The sequence below is a fragment of the Geotrypetes seraphini genome, chromosome 7 (genome assembly GCF_902459505.1).
Source record: "Geotrypetes seraphini chromosome 7, aGeoSer1.1, whole genome shotgun sequence".
Taxonomy (NCBI): domain Eukaryota; kingdom Metazoa; phylum Chordata; class Amphibia; order Gymnophiona; family Dermophiidae; genus Geotrypetes; species Geotrypetes seraphini.
In genome coordinates this window covers 168,994,192-169,014,837 of record NC_047090.1, presented here as the reverse complement: position 1 = coordinate 169,014,837, position 20,646 = coordinate 168,994,192, and the positions used below count along the sequence as shown (strand labels likewise).

Genomic DNA, 20,646 nt, shown 5'->3' with positions numbered 1-20,646 from the left:
ATCCAGGTTTAAAAGCACAGGTTATAGAATAATGGTGAAAAGGGGGTAGACTTGAATAATTTAGGGAACTATTACTTCAAAGAAAAGGATAGGGAGGCATGAAACAGCTTGTAGTGATAGAAGTAAAGAATGTCTGAATTCAAAGAATAGGACAAGCATGGAGGATCTTTGAGGCGTGGCAGGGATTGTAGAGCTGAGCGCTGGTGTGAAGGCAAACTAGCTAGCCATTTTCTGTTTTATGTGTTTAAGCATGATGGGAAGAAAAGGTAACTATTTGCTGTGAGCACTGAGTTTTAGAAATTTGACTAGAGATTTGTGCATTCCTCTAGACTAGAGGTAAATATTTAATTGGGTTTTTAGTTGAATACTTTGCAGATTCCACCAAGTGCAGAAGGCTGAAGATACCTTCACAAAAGCTGAGGTCTACTCTTGACATCACTCCCACCTTCTCTGAGTTGCTAATTCACCAGCTATTTTTGAATTGTTCTAGTGTTTTGTGGTACTGGTAGGCCTAATTATAAATTCAAATATTTTGTGTAATGGGCTTTTGTTTTTGGATAAGTCTGATTCTCCCTGATTTTATTTTTTTTTGTTTTGTTTTGTTACCTGCTTCAATCAGTGGCTTTTAAAAGCAATGGGCAATTATACCTGCATAGCTGTTTATTCTAGTTGACCACCTTTGTGCCACAAAGGACATTGGGGTAGTGTACAATAATACAGATTAAGAGACGTGGTAGATCTTTATATCAAGACTCACACCAGCTCTTCATAAATGAAAAGCATAATCCCTCCTTGAATTTAGAAAAATAGTACTCGGAGGGCAAACAGTTGGAAAGACTGAGTGGCACTAGTTAAAATTTATTTTGGAGGGAATGAGAAGGCTGGCCTATTCTTAATTCAAATTCTAGGCAGGATTCATAATGGGCAGTTCCTTGGAGCTTATAATATAGCTAGAGGATGCATCATAAAAATCTTTGGCATAGAGGAGGGGTTATGCAAGTGTCCAGATGGAGAATAGCATTAACTGAAGTAGTGAGGAAGAAGAGACTTTGTATATTAATGCTGCATAATGAGTGCTTGTGAAATGTGAGTAAACATGTTGGAAAAGGTCAGGAGATAGTTGAAGCGTAGCATAGGGACGCACAAGTGGTATAAATAAAGAATGGAAAATTTTAAATTGAGACATTCCAGGACTGTGGCTAATAAAATAGCAAGTATGGTGGGTTGGAGGGTAGGATTAGGGTGGGGTTCATTCGAGGTCAGAATCACTTAATCTAATTAGGGCATAATATACTATTTCTGAGGAAGAAAGCAGAATTCTGAGAAACTATATGCAGAATTGAAGGAAGGTTAGTAAGGGGTCAGAGGCTATACTGAGCTATGAAAAAGCTGTGCAAGTGCTGTTGACCAAAACAGTCTTCTGTAAAAAAATAAGTTTGAAGCCGTTCAAGTAAGTACACAGGCTCATTTTCAAAATACAGATGTAAAAAAAAAAAAAAGGTTTTCTGGACATCTGACCAAGCTGTTTGTCCGCTGAGCATCCAAAGTTCAAGGGGGGCATGTTGGAGGCCTGTTACGGGTGGGCTTTTGACATGCTTAGCAAAAAATGGGATGGAATATGACCACATGGGTGAAAACGTAAACTAATACAAATAATCCACTCTGTACTTTTATGTAAGCAGATTAACGATATGAAAAGTGCTCAGAACCAATAATGGTAATAGAAGATCACAACGAGGTAAGACCCCGAAAAAGAGTGTCTTCAATGTTCAATCATCGCACTTTAACTGTTATACTGGTTGTGAGTTCAACTACTTAAAAGATTTTACCTCGTTGTGATCTTCTATTACCATTATTGGTTCTGAGCACTATTAAGCCACTTACATAAAAGTACAGAGTGAGTTTTTTGTATTTGTATATGCTTAGCACTTAGACATCTTGCATTGATAATTCCAAGACATCAGGACACAACTTAGATGTCCGAAGCTAGACCTGTTTAAAAAAATGTCTTAAGTATTGAAAAGGTACTCAAACTGACCAGATGACCACTGGAGGGATGAAAGTGTGACCCCTCCCATCCCCCAATGATATGAAAGAAACAGCACATAACAGCTTCTGACAGCTGCAGATATCATAGACCCTACCTGTCCCTCAGATTGCCCGAAATCCTTCCTCCCCTTATCCAAGTTACCTGAACTTGTTGTTCACCGCTGTTGTCTTGACTTTCTTTCATATCTAGCTATTCTTGACCTCCTTCAGTTGGGTTTTTGCCCTCTCCATTCAACAGAAACTGCCCTTGCTGGAGTTTCCAGTGACCTGCTCCTGGCCAAATCCAAAGTCCACTACTCCATCCTCATCCTCCTTGGTCTTTCTGCAGCGCTCGACACTGTAGATCACCACCTACTCATTAATTTGCTGTCCTTGCTTGAATTTCAGGCTCTGTTACATAGAAAAACAGAAACATGATGGCAGATAAAGGCCAAATGGCCCATCCAGTCTGTCCATCCACAGTAACCCATATCTCTTCCTTTCTCTAAGAGATCCCAAGTGCCTATCCTAAGCTCTCTTGAATTCAGACAGTCTTCATATCCACCACCTCTTCTGGTAGACTGTTCTAAGCATCTACCATCCTTTCTGTTAAAAAAAAAAAGTATTTCCTTAGATTACTCCTGAGCCTATCACCTCTTAACTTCATCCTATGCACTCTCATTCCAGAGTTTCCTTTCAAATGAAAGTCTCATCTCATGTGCATTTACGCCATGTAAGTATTTAAACATCTCTATCGTATCCCCCCTCTCCCACCTTACCTCCAAAGTATACATATTGAGATTTTTGTCCTCTTACATCTTATGACAAAGACCATGTCCCATTTTAGTAGCCTGCCTCTGAACTGACTCCATCCTTTTTATATCTTTTTGAAGATGTGTTCTCCATAATTGTACACAATATTCTAAATGACGTCTCACCAGAGTCTTATACAGGGGCATCAATACCTCCGTTTTCCTACTGACCATAGCTAGCATCCTTCTAGAGTTCGCCATATCTTTTTCAACCTGTTTGGCCACTTTAAGATCATAACATAAGAATTGCCGCTGCTGGGTCAAACCAGTGGTCCATCGTGCCCAGCAGTCCACTCCTGCGGCAGCCCTTAGGTCAAAGATCAGTGCCTTAACTGAGTCTAGCCTTACCTGCCTATGTTCTGGTTCAGCAGGAACTTGTCTAACTTTGTCTTGAATCCCTGGAAGGTGTTTTCCCCTATAACAGCCTCCGGAAGAGCATTCCAGATTTCTACCACTCTCTGGAAGAAGAACTTTCTTATGTTTGTACGTAATCTGTCTCCTTTTAACTTTAGAGAGTGCCCTCTCGTTTTCTCTACCTTGGAGAGGGTGAACAACCTGTCTTTATCTACTAAGTCTATTCCCTTAATTATCTTGAATGTTTCGATCATGTCCCCTCTCTGTCTTCTCTTTTCAAGGGAGAAGAGGCCCAGTTTCTCTAATCTCTCACTGTACGGCAACTCCTCGAGCCCCCTTAACCATTTTAGTCGCTCTTCTCTGGACCCTTTCGAGTAGTACTATGTCCTTCATGTATGGTGACCAGTGCTGGGCGCAATATTCCAGGTGGGGGGCGTACCATGGCCCAGTACAGCGGCATGATAACCTTTTCTGATCTGTTTGTGATCCCCTTCTTAATCATTCCTAGCATTCTGTTCGCCCTTTTTGCCACTGCCACCATTGCGCGGACGGCTTCATTGACTTGTCGACTAGTACTCTCAAGTCTCTTTCCTGGGGGATCTCTCTGAGTACTGCACCAGACATCCTGTATTCGTGTATAAGATTTTTGTTACCGACATGCATTACCTTACACTTATCCATGTTAAACCTCATATGCCATGTCACGGCCCATTTCTTGAGCGCGTTTGTCACATTGCAGGTCTTCGCAATCCTTCTGTCTCTTCACTACTCTGAATAACTTTGTATCATCTGCAAATTTAATCACCTTGCTTGTCATATCAATTTCCAGGTCGTTTATAAATATGTTGAAGAGCACGGGTCCAAGCACCAAACCCTGCGGTACTCCACTCATGGCGCTTTTCCAGTACGAGTAGTGTCCATTTACCCCTACTCTCTGTTTCCTATCCGCCAACTAGTTTTTAATCCATGTGAGTATTTCACCCTTGATTCCATGGCTCACAATTTTTCAAAGTAGTCATTCATGTGGTACCTTATCGAACGCCTTCTGAAAATCCAGATGTACAGTGTCAACCAGGTCACCCTTGTCTATCTGCCTGTTTACTCCCTCGAAGAAGTGCAGCAAGTTCGTCAAGCAAGATCTTCCTTTGTTGAAGCCGTGCTGGCTGGTCCTCATCAGATCGTGTCTGTCAAGGTGATCAATGATGCGGTCGTTTATCAGCGCCTCTACCATCTTTCCCGGTACCGAGGTCAGATTCACTGGTCTGTAGTTTCCTAGATCTCCCCTCGAACCTTTCTTGAAGATTGGGGTAACTTTTGCCACTTTCCAGTCTTCTGGTATCCTTCCTGATTTGATTGACAGATTGGCTAGTAGTTGGAGCAGTTCAGCTATAACCCCTTTCATTTCCTTGATTACCCTCTGATGGATGCTGTCTGGTCCCGGGGATTTATCACTTTTAAGCCTATCAATCTGCCTACATACCTCTTCTAGACTGACCATCAACCCTGTCAGTTTCCCATCTTTGTTTCCTGCGTATAGCCTGTCGGCTTCCGGTATGTTGTGTATATCCTCTTTGGTAAATACAGACGCAAAAAGTGTGTTCAGTTTGTTGGCGATGGCTTTGTCCTCCTTTAGTACTCCCTTTATTCCATGGTCATCCAATGGCCCCACCACTTCCCAGCCCAAATGATAAAATAACCAAATCATCCCTTCATTTAAATGGCTATGACTACCCAGTTTCAAAAACTATTAAAATATTGGGAGTCACACTAGATCGCCATTTAACTTTGATAGAGCATACTGACTTAGTGATAAAAAAATGCTTTTAATGCACTATGGAAGTTAAAGATTATAAAAAATATTTTGACCCATTATCTTTTAGATTATTGGTGCAGGCATTAGTTTTATCCATATTAGATTACTGCAATATTATTTATTTAACTGCCTCTAAGAAACTATTAAGAAAATTGAGGATAATTCAGAATACAGCTGTCGGATTGATTTTTGGTTTAAAAAAGAATGATCCTATTAGTCCTTATTATTGATTGTTGCACTGGCTGCCGGTGGAGGCACGAGTCTTGTTTAAGTTTTCTTGTATTTGTTTTAAGTTGATTTTGGGACTGTCTCCAACTTATCTTTTATCACATTTTATATGGTATAGTCTGATGAGGAAAACTAGAAGTCAACAGTTGCTTACCTGAAAATTAATGATTGTAAATACAAGACTTTCCTGGATAGGACCTTTGCGTTCCAAGCAGGTAACAGCAGTCTTGGTTGGTAAATGCATTTGTCAAGCCATGTAGTCCTATAGTATTGTTTGGAAATTGATGAAGACGACATTGTTTGAAAAATTCATTTCTTAGAGCGATTGCGTCATTAAGAACCGTTATTCTAGCTGAAAGTTTACACAGTATTTTCTTAAAGAATATTTGTACTTAAAAGAAATATTTTGCATCTTCCTATCATTTTGTATTTTACTGATTGTCCAGTCTTCTTTGGTATAAACCATCTAGAAATCAGTGGTTATGGTGGTATAGAAGAATAAAGTTATGATATGACATATCGAAAGAATGGCTTGAAGTTTTTTGCCTCCTTGGATATTTTTTCCTTGTAGTCTCTTTTGGCCCCTCTTACCGCCTTATGGCACCTGCTTTGATGTTTGTGTTTGTTCCAGTTTTTGACCTTTTCCATTCCTTAAACAAAGTCTTCTTGTCTCTGATCGCTTCCTTCACCGCTACAGTGAGCCATGCCGGTTCTTTTCCCTCTTGGATCCCTTGTTGATACGCGGGATATATAGATTTTGTGCCTCGGTGACTGTGTCCTTAAAAAGGGACCATGCTTGCTCTAGTGTTTTTACAGTGCTTAGCCTCTTCTTAATCTTCTTCCCCCCATGAGTCTCATCCCTTCGTAATTCCCTTTTTGGAAGTTCAGTGCCGTGGCCGTTGTTCTGGATCAATGTTTGCCTCTGTGTCCAGGTTGAAGCGGTTCATATTGTGATCATTGCTTCCCAGCATCCCCTCTACTTCTACACCTTGTGCCAGTTCTCGTAGTCCACATACAATCATAAGTTCTTCAACCCCTAAACCAGGGGTGTCCATTGTCGGTCCTCGAGGGCCGCAATCCAGTCGGGTTTTCAGGATTTCCCCAATGAATATGCATGAGATCTATTAGCATACAATGAAAGCAGTGCATGCAAATAGATCTCATGAATATTCATTGGGGAAATCTTGAAAACCCGACTGGACTGCGGCCCTCGAGGACTGACATTGGACACCCCTGCCCTAAACTGTACCGTTCTCTTGGGCTTTTGCAGCCCAAATGCATGACCTTGCATTTCTTAGCATTAAATCTTAACTGCCAAATTTCAGACCATTCTTCAAGCTTCGCAAGGTCTTTCATGTTATTGGCACCATCTGTTGCAGGTTTTGGTATCATCCACAGAAAGGCAAATTTTACCCGGCAGTCCTTTAGCAATATTCACAAAAATGTTAAGAACATACCCAAGAACCAGAATCTTGAGGCACACCACTGGAAACATCCCTTTCCTCAGAGCGATCTCCATTGACCCACTACCCTCTGTTGCCTTCCACTCAACCAGTTCTTGACCCAGTCTGTCACTTTGGGGCCCATCTTGAGGGCACTCAGTTTATTTATTAGATGTCTGCGTGGAACACTGTCAAAGACTTTGCTAAAATCTAAATACACCACATCTATGCACTCTATCTAATTCTCTGGTCACCCTGTCAAAGAAATTGATCAGATTTGTCTCATGGTTTTCTTCCTGCCTTTCCTGTCTCGATGTTGTCTTTTGTGACTAAAGATTTAAAGTGACTGTGCATTTGGCATTGCCTGTACTGGGTTCTGCGAGTCACCCATATGTGAGAATATATATTGGTTGTCCTCAGAACACCTGCTACGGATAAGTATACTTTACTTTTGTCATGCATAAGTACAATATATAGAAGGGCAGCAAGGACCCTACTCAAGGAAAATTCTTTGATGTATATTTAAGAGTACCACTTGAGAGGGTTTGACTGTCATTCTGCTACTAGTTCAGATTTTTCTGGTTTTGTAATTTGAAGCATATTGTAAATATTTATATTTTTCCCTTCTTTGTGGTTTAGTATTCCTGTCAGACTGAGATATTACAGTAAATGATCACTGCTTTGAGAACTTGGTGCTATGAGAGATTGTCCTCAGTTGAAACCCCAACTGGAGAGGGTTGCTGTGCTATACTTCAGTGAGCTTAGAAAAAATGAATAATGTTCTGGCTTCGCCAGTCCCTACTCCCAGACAAAGTCACGAGGCAGTGATCTGTTTATGAAAGTGCTATGATTAGTCTGAGTTTTTTGTTTACACTAGCAAAATTAAAAACAAAGCTCTTGTCTGCTACAGATTTGTGAAACTACAAATTTCCTGAAAATGATTTTCATTTTTTAAAATGCACTTATCCAATTTGGAAACGGTCTTTAATTACTGCTGGTATAACTGGCCCTGCCTTTAAGAGCTGGTGTTCTGTTGTGGTGAACCACTGACCCTGTCTTCTGTCATCCCTTCCGCATTGTGTTTAGGTCCTTTTTGCTCAAAATTTCATAGTACAAGCCCTTTTTTCATTTAGTAAGATTATTTTTTTAAATAATTGTCCTTCTTTTCTAGAATAATCCATAAACAATTAAGGTAGACTTAATGGGTGGGGTAGAATCCATTGAATCTACAATCTACTCTTGGGATTCTGCTAGGTAGTTGTGATCTGGGTTGGCCATTGTTGGAAACAGATACTGGCTAAATCGACTCTTTGCTCTGACCTGCTGTGGAAGTTATAATGCCGTTTTTTTTAAGAATGCTGTTTTGACTTTAGTAGCCTTTCACATTAGCATTTTAGCTATGTTGCCGGAGGCATGTGTAGAACTTTTTAAAATTCTGGAATACGTTTATTTTTCATGTATTTTGACAGTATATTTAAACAGTCTCAATCCCTTCTGCTGATTCCTTGGAATTCTTCATTTTTAGTTTTCACTTTAATTTCCTTATTTTAGTGCAGGCTCCCCTTTAAAGTTGTTAGCCTGTAGTTTTATTATTCACTCTTCAGAGACTTTGTTAGATTAGCAATACAGTATTCTCCAGTGAATTCGTGGTTCGTGAATCGCGGACTCACTCATTCGCGGTCTGCTCCGACCGCCTCTTTCTGTAGTAAAGTCTGGCTACACCAATCGGGAGCTGCGTGTCAAAGCAGCTCCTGATTGGTGTAGCCTGACTTTACTACAGGAAGAGGTGGTCAGAGTAGACCACAAGTGATTTTCTTCACCTGCCAGCATTTCAGCTGCTCTCTCCTGCCTCCTCTGCCTTTTGAATGGCGAATTTCAGGGGATTACTGTACTGATCACTGTTACCAAGTTGCTCTACTTACCTTTGCATTAGATGTGTTTATTGGACATTTACTATACAGTATAGCCCCCGTGAAGTTGCGGTTCACATTTTGCACCCCCAGCCATTTGCGGTTTTGTTCTGTCTGCCTGACCTGCCCACAACCCGGCCCCCCGATCAGCTGTGCCTGACCAGCGATCCCAGCCCGGATCGGAGCCACAAGTGCCACTGCTCCCATCGGCACTCGCAGCAGCTGGCGCCGTCGTCCCTGCAGCACTCTCCTGCCTCAGATCCCTGCTCCTGGAGCGCAACCCCTGCAAACTTTGGGGAGTATACTGTACTTTCTGGTCAATGTTAAGTGTACTAAAACTAGAAGAGGATATATTAAAAGGAACACCGATATTTGATAGGAAATATTGTTTCAAAGTTTTGGAGCCAGAAAATAGATACATGTAGCTGAGCTATAAGTGGGTTCAGATTTGGCTTACATTGGACCTGGGAGCCTTAACTCTCCTTGGTTCTAGGACCGTTTGCTTTGTGATTTAGCCATTTAGGGCATTGAAACCTTAAAAAAAACAAAACAAAACCCAAAAAACAAGATCTTCATCCCCTTGAGATTGGAAGTTTCCCATCATTGTGTTTCAAGTTTCAAGTTTATTAGGATTTTATTAACCGCCTATCAAGGTTATCTAAGCGGTTTATACAATCAGGTACTCAAGCATTTTCCCTCTCTGTCCCGGTGGGCTCACAATCTATCTAACGTACCTGGAGCTATGAAGGATTAAGTGACTTGCCCAGGGTCACAAGGAGCAGCGCGGGGTTTGAACCCACAACCCCAGGGTGCTGAGGCTGTAGATCCAACCACTGCGCCACACACTCCTATGTTCTATTTTCAGTAGCCTAATTTCTGTTAGCATTTCATCATCCTGCTTGCATCAACCCCTATATAACTTTATCCCTTCATGTCATAGTTTCCATAAGTGTCTGTCTTCCTGAATTTTTCTCTAGCTTTATTTTGTGGAATCCTTATCCGTGCTGGCATGGCACTTTCTCTGTTCAAATTCCAGTAGTAAATTTTACCTAGCCCAACAAAATGAATGGGAAAAAAAATATATGAATAAAGTATGTATGCCAGCAAGAGAAATTCAAGATATATAGTCATAACACACAGATTGCAGGCCCTTCCTCTTTCTATCAAAAGCAGAAGTTTTGAATTACTGGCAATCAGTTTGGTGTGTAATATCTTCCCTGATAAAATTGGCAAATCTAAATTCCTGGAAATCCCTTTCATAGCTGTGAAATCCTTAGGAAGGCAGGCATCCGTCATTATCCATAGCTACTTTCCTGCTCAGTTTGAAACAATGTTCTCTCTAACCTGTATGGGAGATCTCCAACTATTTTCCTGTTAGGTGGGAGGGGGGTGTTCCACTATTCCCTCACTATTGAATATGCACATTTGAAATAAGTAGCATGTCGCCACTGGCAAGCATATAGGTGGGCTCCTGTACAGCTTAGAAGTTACGTTTGGTCTGAAGCTTCAGGCTGCTGACATAGGGAACAGCTCTGAGGGTACTTCAGCATTTGGAACCTAGAACAATACTAGGTGGTCTTTAGTCTATTGCCCTGAAATATCAAAGAAGAGACAAGTTAATTTAATCATGTGTTTTTAATGCGAATAACTAATGGGCAGACTGGATGGACATTCAGGTCTTTATCTGCCATCATTTACTATGGGGTCCTTTTACTAAGGTGTGCCAGCTGTTTTAGCACACGCATAATGTGCGCCAATGTGTCCATAGGATATAATGGACTCGTTGGCACGCGTTAGCGTTTAGTGCGTGCTTTAGTAAATGGGACCCCTATGTTACTTGAGCACCCCCAGTATTGAGCAAGTGCCTGCAAGTTGTCCAAATATCAGTAATTTATAATGGGTTTAGTACCCTCGGGCATTGTGAAAAGTCTGCATCTAAGGTTGTTGAGATAACTTTTTATAGTAGGCAATTTTAGAATCGGCCACATAAGAGGATGTGGTGTGTTAAGGCGAGTTTAGAAGAGAAAGTATACTGTATATGTAACCAATGGTTGCAGGTATAAACATTAGTTGGCTATAATTACCGCATATGGCGGCCTGGTTATGCATGTATACTTTAAATCGATGTATCTCAAACTGTATGCCTCCTGAGAATTTAGGTGTGCTGCGGTAAGTGGGGAGGAGGAGAGGCGCCAGCTGACTGCCTACAGTTCATGTCTCTCGTGGCGAGAGGCACGTCCTGTAGGCAATCAGTGGGCGCCTCTGCCCTTCTGGCACCCCTTTCTTGCGTCTCAGGGCCCGCCTGGAGGGCCTTCACACACACGTGGACATCGACACGATGATGTCACGCATGTGCATGATGTCGTCATTGCGATATCTGTGCACTTCCATGTGCCTCGAGCCACAGCCACTACCTCGAAAGTTTGCGGGACACTGCTTTAAATGTATACATGGCAAATTTCTGCCCACCTTTGGCCCCAGAAATACCACAGATAAAGGTAGTAGCATTGCTCTGGTATAGTGTGTCTCAAACTTTCTCGAGCCGGGGCACACTAAAGGTAGTGGCCACGGCTTGAGGGCACCCAGAAGTGCGCGGATGTTGCCGTGATGACATCGCACATATGCGTGACATCATCACGTTGACATCCGCGCATGTGCAGAGGCCCTCCAGATGGGTCCTGAGACGCCAATAGGGGGTGCCACAGGGAAGAGGGCTGGAGAGAAGGAGAAGCACTGGCGCCAGCAGTGTTTCTCAACTACTTCAAGCTAAGTCTAACAAATATCAGTTGAGTACCCCAACCATAAACCTCCCTAGGCCCACCCAAGCTCTGCCCCAGATCCCATCCCCTTTACTAATTGTAATGCAATTTTTTCCATTCATTTTTCATATACACACAATATACACAGCCGATATAAATTTTCAAAACTGATGCATTTTAATCACTATATTGAAAATAAAATCATTTTACCTACCGGTGATCCTCTGCAGGCTGCTGTAATTAGCTTTAAAGGTGAGACCGGGAGGCCAGGGGGGAAACTGGAGGACGCTAGAGAACATGCAGGCCTTTGGGGAATCGGGCAGCGCTGGCGCTGTACCGCATAGGGAAGTCAGCTGGCAGGCGCCTCTCTTCCTCCTCAGTGTGCCACGGCACACTAGGAATCTCAGGAGGCACACAGTTTGAGGTACACTGGTATATACATTTTATATATAGTTTTGCACAAGATAGGTGAAAACAGTGACACAGTAATCTGGTCTGAAGAAACTAATTGGAGTACGTGGGTGTCAAGACATTAGTATGGAACACAAGGACTTTTAGTGGACAGTCCTGATTTGGCTATGTTTTGGCAACACCTGTATCAGGCATACAATATTTACCTCCCCCCCCCAATCATGATAACTACATGAATACCATAAAATCGTAAGTAAGCATGCTGGTGACATTTAAAACTGCAATTAATAGGACATGATAATGGTAAAACATATTAACAGGCCCTTTTACTATGGCACACTAGCCATTTTAGCATGTGCTAAATATACGCTCGTCCATAAACTATAATGGACATGTAAGCGTTTAGCGCGTACTAATATTTAGCGCAGCTAAAGTAAAAAGATCCCTAAATGAATAACATTAAACATAAAAAAAAGTTCGGGAAGGGGGGTCCTTTGGGGTGGGGTTTAGTTTCTGCAGGTCTTTGCGAAGGAATAACGCAGAAGACCTGACTGTTTCTGCTATGTTCTAGTTTGCTGTTGTGTTGACTGTATTCCTCAAAACTTAATAAAATCTTATTTACAAAAAAAACACAAAAACAAAACATACAAAAAAAAACCTTATCAGAAAATGACAACTCCCCCCCCCCCCCCCCAAAAAAAAAAAAAGTACAGCTTTTTAAAAAAATTGTTAACCTTCAGATATAAATGTTTTACCACAAACAGTGAATATAAAATTGAATTGAAACAAACATTGAATGTTGGGGGTTATCCTATGGAGAAAAATCAAACCCAACTTTTTTTTGTTTTAATGTACATTATGAGCATCTATACAAAAGTAGAATTCAATAGTAGAAATTGGTTCTTGTCACTTTAAATCTTAATTATACCAGTGTTTCAATTAGATTAAAAAGACCTAAGAATCGATTTATGCTGTTCAATATTCCACACTTATAACACAATACACATATGATAAAACTAAATTATTTATGAAAGTAACCATTCTGTTATGGAGTTGTCATTTTATCCAATGTTTTCCTTATATGTTGGTCTTATTTATGTAATTTTTGGTTTAATTTGTCCTATTTTTATTTATTTTTAAAAAATTATGTCCTGCATATCCAGCAATTCTATGTGGGTAACAATGCTTAAATGTAGCTGGTGGCACTCGTATTCCTTTGCATGCTTGATGCACTCCCCTCCCCCCATCATATATATAAACAGATTTTACATACATCACTTTCCAGTTATCCTCTTAGCTGTCTATTTTAAGATCAACTTGATTTTCTGCCTTAGTGGAGCTCTATCTTCCACTATAACAGGAAGGTTTTCCTAATCTATAGCAATAGTGTTGACAAGTCAAGGGCAACTTCGGATCGGAAAAGGCTGAAGGAGAGCTGATAAATATTTTTCCATTTGGGAGCACAACAGTGCTGACCAGTATGCACCAGCGATATCATCTAGCCTCTCTCAACCCCCCCCCTTAACTATATTACTGGTCTGTCAAACCACTTCTGTATTTCTCCATCCTATTCCTATGTACATCGAATCAGTCTTACTTTCTCAAATTCATATACAGTACTGTTGTCGCATGTCGATTTAGCCAGTATCCGTTTCCAAGAATGGCCAATCCAGATCACAACTGTTTGGTATGCAGTGAATCCCTAAAGTATTTTAAGCTGGAATGACTAAGGAACAATGAACAGTTGGGGTATCTTCTGTCATTTACAAAATCACTACATCTTCCATAACACTGCTCAGAAGGGTGTCTGGAGATTGGCACAACAAGGTGTCCTCTGCAGACTCTAATCACCAGATCTATTGGGTCTCTTTTGTCTCTGGTGACTGGAGCTCAGCATTATTTCATTTAATACATATCTATTGTACCTATTATATACTGTATTTTGTTTAGGGATCTTTCAATATTTTACCCCAGACTTCATTATAAACTTCATTTTCCCCCTCGAGTATATAAAACTTTGAATGTAAGCTATATCTGCCACCTGTGAGAATCAGTAGGTCAGATTGTGCACTTCATGGTATGTTTTAGTGTGTCGACTCTTTCAAGAAGTTGAGTACATTTAAAATAACATAACATAAAAGCCTTCTATACCGCATAACATTCAAGATGGATAAAGTCAGTTAGCTAAGAATTTAGTGAACAAATAGGTTTTTAAGTTTTTCCTGAAATATTGATACGACCCAGCAGTGGAAGTCAAGGAATTTAAATCTTTATCCCATTAGGCTGCTTGATTTGCTAAAAGACGTTGGTGGTATTTCTTATATTTACATCCTTTGACAAAAGGGCATGAGAAAAATGTAACTTATTGTCTTGAACGCTTTACACCAGTGGTTCCCAAACCTGTCCTGGGGGACCCCCAGCCAGTCAGGTTTTCAACATATCCCTAATGAATATGCATGAGAGAGATTTGCATATAATGGAAGTGACAGGTAGGCAAATCTCTCTCATGCATATTCATTAGGGATATCTTGAAAACCTGACTGGCTGGGGGTCCCCCAGGACAGGTTTGGGAACCACTGCTTTACACTAACAAAAGTAAAAGACTTTACTAGATAGCTAGGAATGAGACTGAATTGTAGTTTATAACAGATGCAACCGAACTTAAACATCACCCGAGCCTCCACCGGCAACCAATGCAGCTCACGAATAAATGGAGCAATGTGATCATGATTTTTTAATCCAAACATCAAGCGTACAGCTGCATTCTGAATTATAAAACAAATAAGATGACATATTTTCACTTGCTATATAATTAAAATCTAGAATCTGTTACTGGATGATGGGGTAAAACTGTGCTTATAGACTCTCATGGATTTTTTTTTTTTTTTTAACAAATGTAGACTTGGGGACAGCAGCATGAAATCATGCTAGCTTTTTGGTGGCAGCTTAAAGCAAATAGAATGAAAAAAAATGGAGAACAAAGATGAAAATGTTGTAATAACCCTTGTATCGCTCTATTGTATGGTCACACCTAGAATACTATATGCAGTTCTGGTCACTGTATCTCAAAAAAGATATAGTGGAATTAGAAAAGGTACAGAGAAGGAAGATGAAAATGGTAAAAGGAATGGAACGACTTCCCTATGAGGAAAGGCTAAAGTGGCTAGAGCTCTTCAGCTTGGAGAAGATGGCTCAGGTGTGATAATGATAGAGGTCTATAAAATACTGAGTGAAGTGGAAAGTGTACATGTGAATCACTGGTTTACTTTTCTTTTTTTTCTTTTGTGGGGGGGGGGGAGAAATTCTAGGGCTAGGTGGTATGGAATGAAGCTATCAAATAGTAGATTCAAAACAAACCAGAGAACATATTTCTTCACACAACCTGGAATTTGTTGCCAAAGAATGTGGTGAAATCGGTTAGCTTAGGATAGTTTTTAAAAAAGTTTGGATAATTTTGAAACTCCAAAAAAGCGATTTTTATCAAATTTTTAAATAAACTTGGAACGTCCTAAAAAGTCCATAGGCCATTACTGAGATGGCTTGGGGAAATCCACTGTTTACTCTTGGGATAAGCAGCATCAAATCTGTTTTATTATTTGGAACCTAGCTAGGTACATGTGACCTGGGTTGGCCACTGCTAGAAACAGGATACTGAGAGCTTGATGGACCTTCAGTCTGTCCCACAATGACAATTATGTTCTTATGCTATTTGTGACTTGGGTTGGCCATAAATGTCAGCAAACCTGGAACTTGGCTATTGTTTTGTGAGTAACATGCGAGTACAAAGACTAGCGGACACTTGATAAAGTTACAGGTAAATACATTTAAAACCAATAGGAGATAATAATTTTCACTCAGAATAGTTAAGCTCTAGAATGCATTGCCAGAGATTGTGGTAAAACCAGCTACACTATCTGTTCTTAAGAAGGGTTTGGACAATTTCCTGGAGGAAAAGTCCATAGTCTGTTATTGAGAGAGACATGGGGGAAGCCACTGCTTGCCCTGGATCGGTAGCATGGAATGGTGCTACTCCTTGGATTTTGGCCAGGTGCTAGTGACCTGGATTGGCCACTGAGAATGGGCTACTGGGCTTGATGGACCATTGGTCTGACCCAGTAAGACTATTCTTATGTTCTTATGAGTGACCAGTTTGAAGTAGTGTAGAATATTTTAGACAAGGATGGTGAAAGTAGCAGGCTGATTGGTTTCAGGACAGTTCTGTCACATAAATTCCTTGTGTGACTTGCTATCTTTTGCATACAATGTGGAATGGGAAAACCCACAGTGTTTCAAGGTAAAACTGGTTTATGGTGACATCGCCCGTTCTCTTTCTTTTTTTTTTTTTCCATATTTTTTATTTTCAAATTTTACATGAAGTGTACAAAATATTAAAATACAATTGATAAATACACAATATCACTTTTATATCTAATACATTATATTCTAAATATATTTTTTATCCCTCTCCCTCCCCCCACCCTTCTATTACTTTTCAATCATACATTATATATTATATATCATATTATAGTTTGTTATGTAAAATTATTTTTACTACCCTCCCTCTATGTGTGTCACAACAGAAGCTATTATCAGTTGTGAAGAGGCCACTTCCCCCTCTCTGGAAAACTTGATCTCGTCTCATTCTGCTCTGTTCTGGCAAAAAGCTCTTCACAAGGTGTTTGGGTCCTTCCAAGCTGAAGGAGAGCGTGTCACAAATGGGAACTTCTTTAACAAGTCATGTCTCTCTGCTTTGAAAAGGAGAATATGGCTCCTCAATTGTGAAATTCCCTACCTATTTATTTAAGGAAAGAAAGACATAAAGAGAGATTCAAGGGCAAGTTAAAATGCTTTCTTTTTAAAGATGCTTTTGACTGTTAGATCCCTCAGTCAAGTTTGCACACTTTATTTCAGATTTCTTTTAAACCCTTTTGTAGTTTCCTTTAATTGTCTCTTTTCTATCAATTATTGTATTTCTATCCCTGCCTTATTCCCTAGTGGTTCTGTTTGTCTCGTGAATCATGTCTATCGCATTCGTATTTCAGTACTCCCTCCTGAAATTTGTGGGGGTTACGTTCCAGGAACCTCTGCGAATTTTGAAAAACCGCAAATACGGTTTTTCGCCTGTCAAAAGGCAGGAGAGGGCAGCTGGAGCACCGGCGGGTGAAGAAAATTGCTCGCGATCTGCTCCGACCGCCTCTTCTGTAGTAAGGTCAGGCTATACCAATCAGGAACTGCTTTGATACGCAGCTCCTGATTGATGTAGCCTGAATTTACTACAGGAAGAGGCGGTCGGAGCAGACCATGAATGAGCGAGTCCGCGATTTGCAAACTGCAAATTCGCAGGGGAACACTGTATTCCCTTGTATATTGTTAGAAATTATATTAGCATTTTACATCGCCTTGAATACAGGATTAAGCGATTAATCAAATTTTAAATAAACTTGTAACAGGCCTGGTGTAACTTTTTTTTTTTTTTTTTTTTCTTTCTTTCTTTTTGCAGAGAAAATGCCTCCGGTTAAGAAAGAGGCTAGTAGGAAGAGAGCACCTGCAAAAAGAAAGCTAGCCGAAGAATTTGCTCCTGGAGAAGTACTGACTGACTTAGCCAAAAAGCAGTGGAAATTGGGATTACCTGTAGGCCAGGGCGGCTTTGGACGATTGTACCTTGGTAAGTATTTGTGTATTGGCAAGCAGTTTTAAATTTGTTTATTTTTTGTATCTTACAATTTAATCTTTAACGTTGACTCCTTTGTTATATGTTATGATCTGCAATTGTCCTTTTGTACGTTCACTGCCTGGCCTTAAGATGCACAGAGGATGTTAGGTATTCAGAATATCCAAAAAGAATACTGAATATACTTGACTATAAGCAGACCCAAATATAAACCGACGTAACCTTCCCTCCCACCCGAAAAAAGGGGGGAGGGGGTTTGATATTCAAGTACTTGCCTTGCCTGGCTCTGCACTCAGTCTCTCTTCCCTTTCTGCCCTGCCTTATATCCTCTCCCTCCTTCCCCGATGCCTTGGAGGCCTCTGCCAGGCCTGTCATAAAGAGTGTTTTAAAAAACTGCTACTATTCTCTGAGGTGCAAAGGAGAGTTTATGATAAATAAGTTCATATCTTCAAGCTAACAAGGTCACCCTATATCCAGGTTACTCCTGATTTTCAACATTCGATCTTCATAACTGATTTTACATGCTTTATTTACTAATCTTTAAAGTGCTGTTTTTCTGAACACGCTCTCAGCTTCACGTTGCGTTTGATATACTGACAGGACCCATTTCGCCAGCTAGGTTTCTTCAAAGCAAGTACCCAAAAGTTTCCTGCAATGTGAAGCTGAATGCGCGTTCAGAAAACCAGTGCTTTAAAGATAGTGATTTTATAATCTTTATTTACTAATGAAGATTGAATGTTGAATATCAGGAGTAACCTGGATATATGGTGCCTTTGTTAGCTTGAAGATATGAACTTATTTATCATAAAGCGCTCTTTTGCACCTCGGAGAATAGTAGCTCTTTTTTGAATACATTAAGTGCTATTTGAACACCAAAAGAGATTTTCTCTGAGTTTGTTATACATTGCCATATATCAGAAGTCAGAAGACTGAAATTAACAAAATAAGTAAAAATATTTAAAATAAAATCTTCATAAAAAAGTTAATCATATAAAAAATTTAAAGGTTCTTCAGTATCGATGAAAGAGAATCTAATCCAGTTATAACCAAGAGACATCAGTGGTAGTCTATGGCAGTGTTCTTCAACTGCTGGTCCGGTGCTGGTCTGCAGAAAATTCCTGCCAGTCCGTGCAGGGCCGGTGAGATTGTGGTTAAATTTCCTGCCCCGGTGGTGTTGGCGGAAATCTGCTGTTCCACCCAGCCTTGGGCAATCAAGACAGGCTGCTGACATTGGGGCATTCCCTCTGAGTCTCGCCTATGCGGAAACAGGAAGTTGAAACAAAATAGGCGGGACTCAGAGAGGGAAGGTCCCGACGTCGGCAGCCTGTCTTGATCTCTGCTCCTGCTGAGTCGCCGCAGAGGGCCAAGGGGAAGGTGCAGGTGGAAGGGAGAGAGCTGCAGATGCAGGTAGATGGTCAGCGGAGGGGAGGGGCGCATCGGCAGCATCTGTGCTGAGAGTCCGCCCACGTGCAGGATGCGTGCATTCATCCATTGGTTGAGAGGGTGCCTCTAGGTGCAGTGGGTTGAGCCCATGTGGCTGTGGGGTCATGCCGTGTTAGCTGGCTGCCACCGGGTTGTTAACAGTGTCCACAGGAGGGGGGAGGGAGGGGCGGTGTATCCTCTAAGGTTGTAAGCATTTCCAAATTCATTCTCTTGTCTATTGAGTAATGCACTTCCCCCCACAATCCATTTTCACCTTTCTGTAGTCTGGTACAGAGGCATTGACAATGGGGGCTGCTCCAGAGGTCTCTGGGGCCATGTATTGAAAAACACTTTGTTTTTTCAAACTATATAGTTGCATTTAGTGGGTTCTCAAAAGATTGCAATACAGGAAACATTTCATACATGTAAGGATATACTGAAATCCACTCCAAGAACAATTTAAATATTAGTTTAGGGAGATGCCTATGAAATGTAAAGCCCTCTCAAAGTAACTGGATTACCCATAACATGATACTCGCCGACACTGAAGTTTTAGATAGGTGTTTTTTTTTTTGTTTTTTTTAAACCAAGTCATTTGTTGCTGTTAGGTTGAGAACATAATAGCTATACTGGCTCAGCCCAGTGGGCCATCTAGCCCAATATCCTGTTTCCACTTGGCCAATCCAGGTCAGAAGTACTTGGCAGAAGCCTGAAATATTAGCAACAATCCATTCTACTGATCCCAGGGCAACGGCTTCTCCCATATCTGTCTCAATAGCAGACTACGGACTTTTCTTCCAGGAACTTGGCAAACCTTTTGAAATTCAGCTGCACTAACCAATGTTAACACATACTCTTGACAATGTTTCTTTTTTTTTAAAATTCTTTATTCATTTTTAAACTTTCAACAAGTGTACAATATATGTAATACATAGATTTACTAACAACACTTGATAACTCTATCAAGATATTAACAAATGTATATATATCTAAACCCTTCTCCCTCCCCATACAATTTACTTAATTGAATCAATCTTTTTCATACTTCTTTTTACCTTTTTTCTTTCATTTATACAATCCCTCCCCTTTCCCTTCCATTCATAAATAATGTTAAGAAAATGGTGTTTATTCATTACAAAACAATGTCAATGGCTCCCATATTTCATTAAACCTTTTATAATTTCCATTTTGTATTGCTATTGAACGTTCCATTTTGTATAGGTGACAAAGTTAATTCCACCAGAAATTAAAATTAAGTCTGCTGTAATCTTTCCAATTGGTAGTAATATGTTGTATGGCAACTCCTGTCATAATCAATAAAAGTTTGTTGTTACTTGCCGATATCTGACTCTTTTTTTCTCATAGACATGCCAAATATCACAGTATCATAAGTTAATGCTACAGGATTTTCTAATAAAGAATTTATTTGATCCCAGATCAAATTCCAAAAGGCTAATATATAGGGACAGAAAAATAAAAGATGATCCAAAGTCCCTACATCAAGCTTACAATGCCAGCACCTATTAGACAATGAACTATTTAATTTTTGTAATCTAACAGGGGTCCAAAATGCTCTGTGCAAAAGAAAAAACCAAGTTTGTCTCATAGATGCTGACAGTGTACATCTTATTCTCCAAGACCAAATTTGTGGCCACTGAGATGCTGAAATTTGATGCCTAATCTCAATGCTCCAAATATCCCTAAGACCATTTTTAGGTTTTTTATTAACCAATTCACTAATAACTTTATACCACTGTGCGGCCTGGTGACCCAGAAAATCTGCCTGGAAGCATACA

The 20,646-nt window shown here is 40.3% G+C and overlaps 1 protein-coding gene across 3 annotated transcripts in view; it reads left to right on the top strand.

The window, feature by feature from the left end:
- The window catches only part of VRK1 (VRK serine/threonine kinase 1), a 121,211-nt gene that overhangs the window by 4,009 nt on the left and 96,556 nt on the right, over nt 1-20,646 (top strand). For all 3 annotated transcript variants that reach the window (XM_033950802.1, XM_033950803.1, XM_033950804.1), the window contains exon 2: nt 17,258-17,422. In XM_033950802.1, coding sequence (XP_033806693.1) covers nt 17,263-17,422 — 160 coding nt within the window. In that variant the 5' untranslated portion in view covers nt 17,258-17,262. The remainder of the gene's footprint in view (nt 1-17,257; nt 17,423-20,646) is intronic.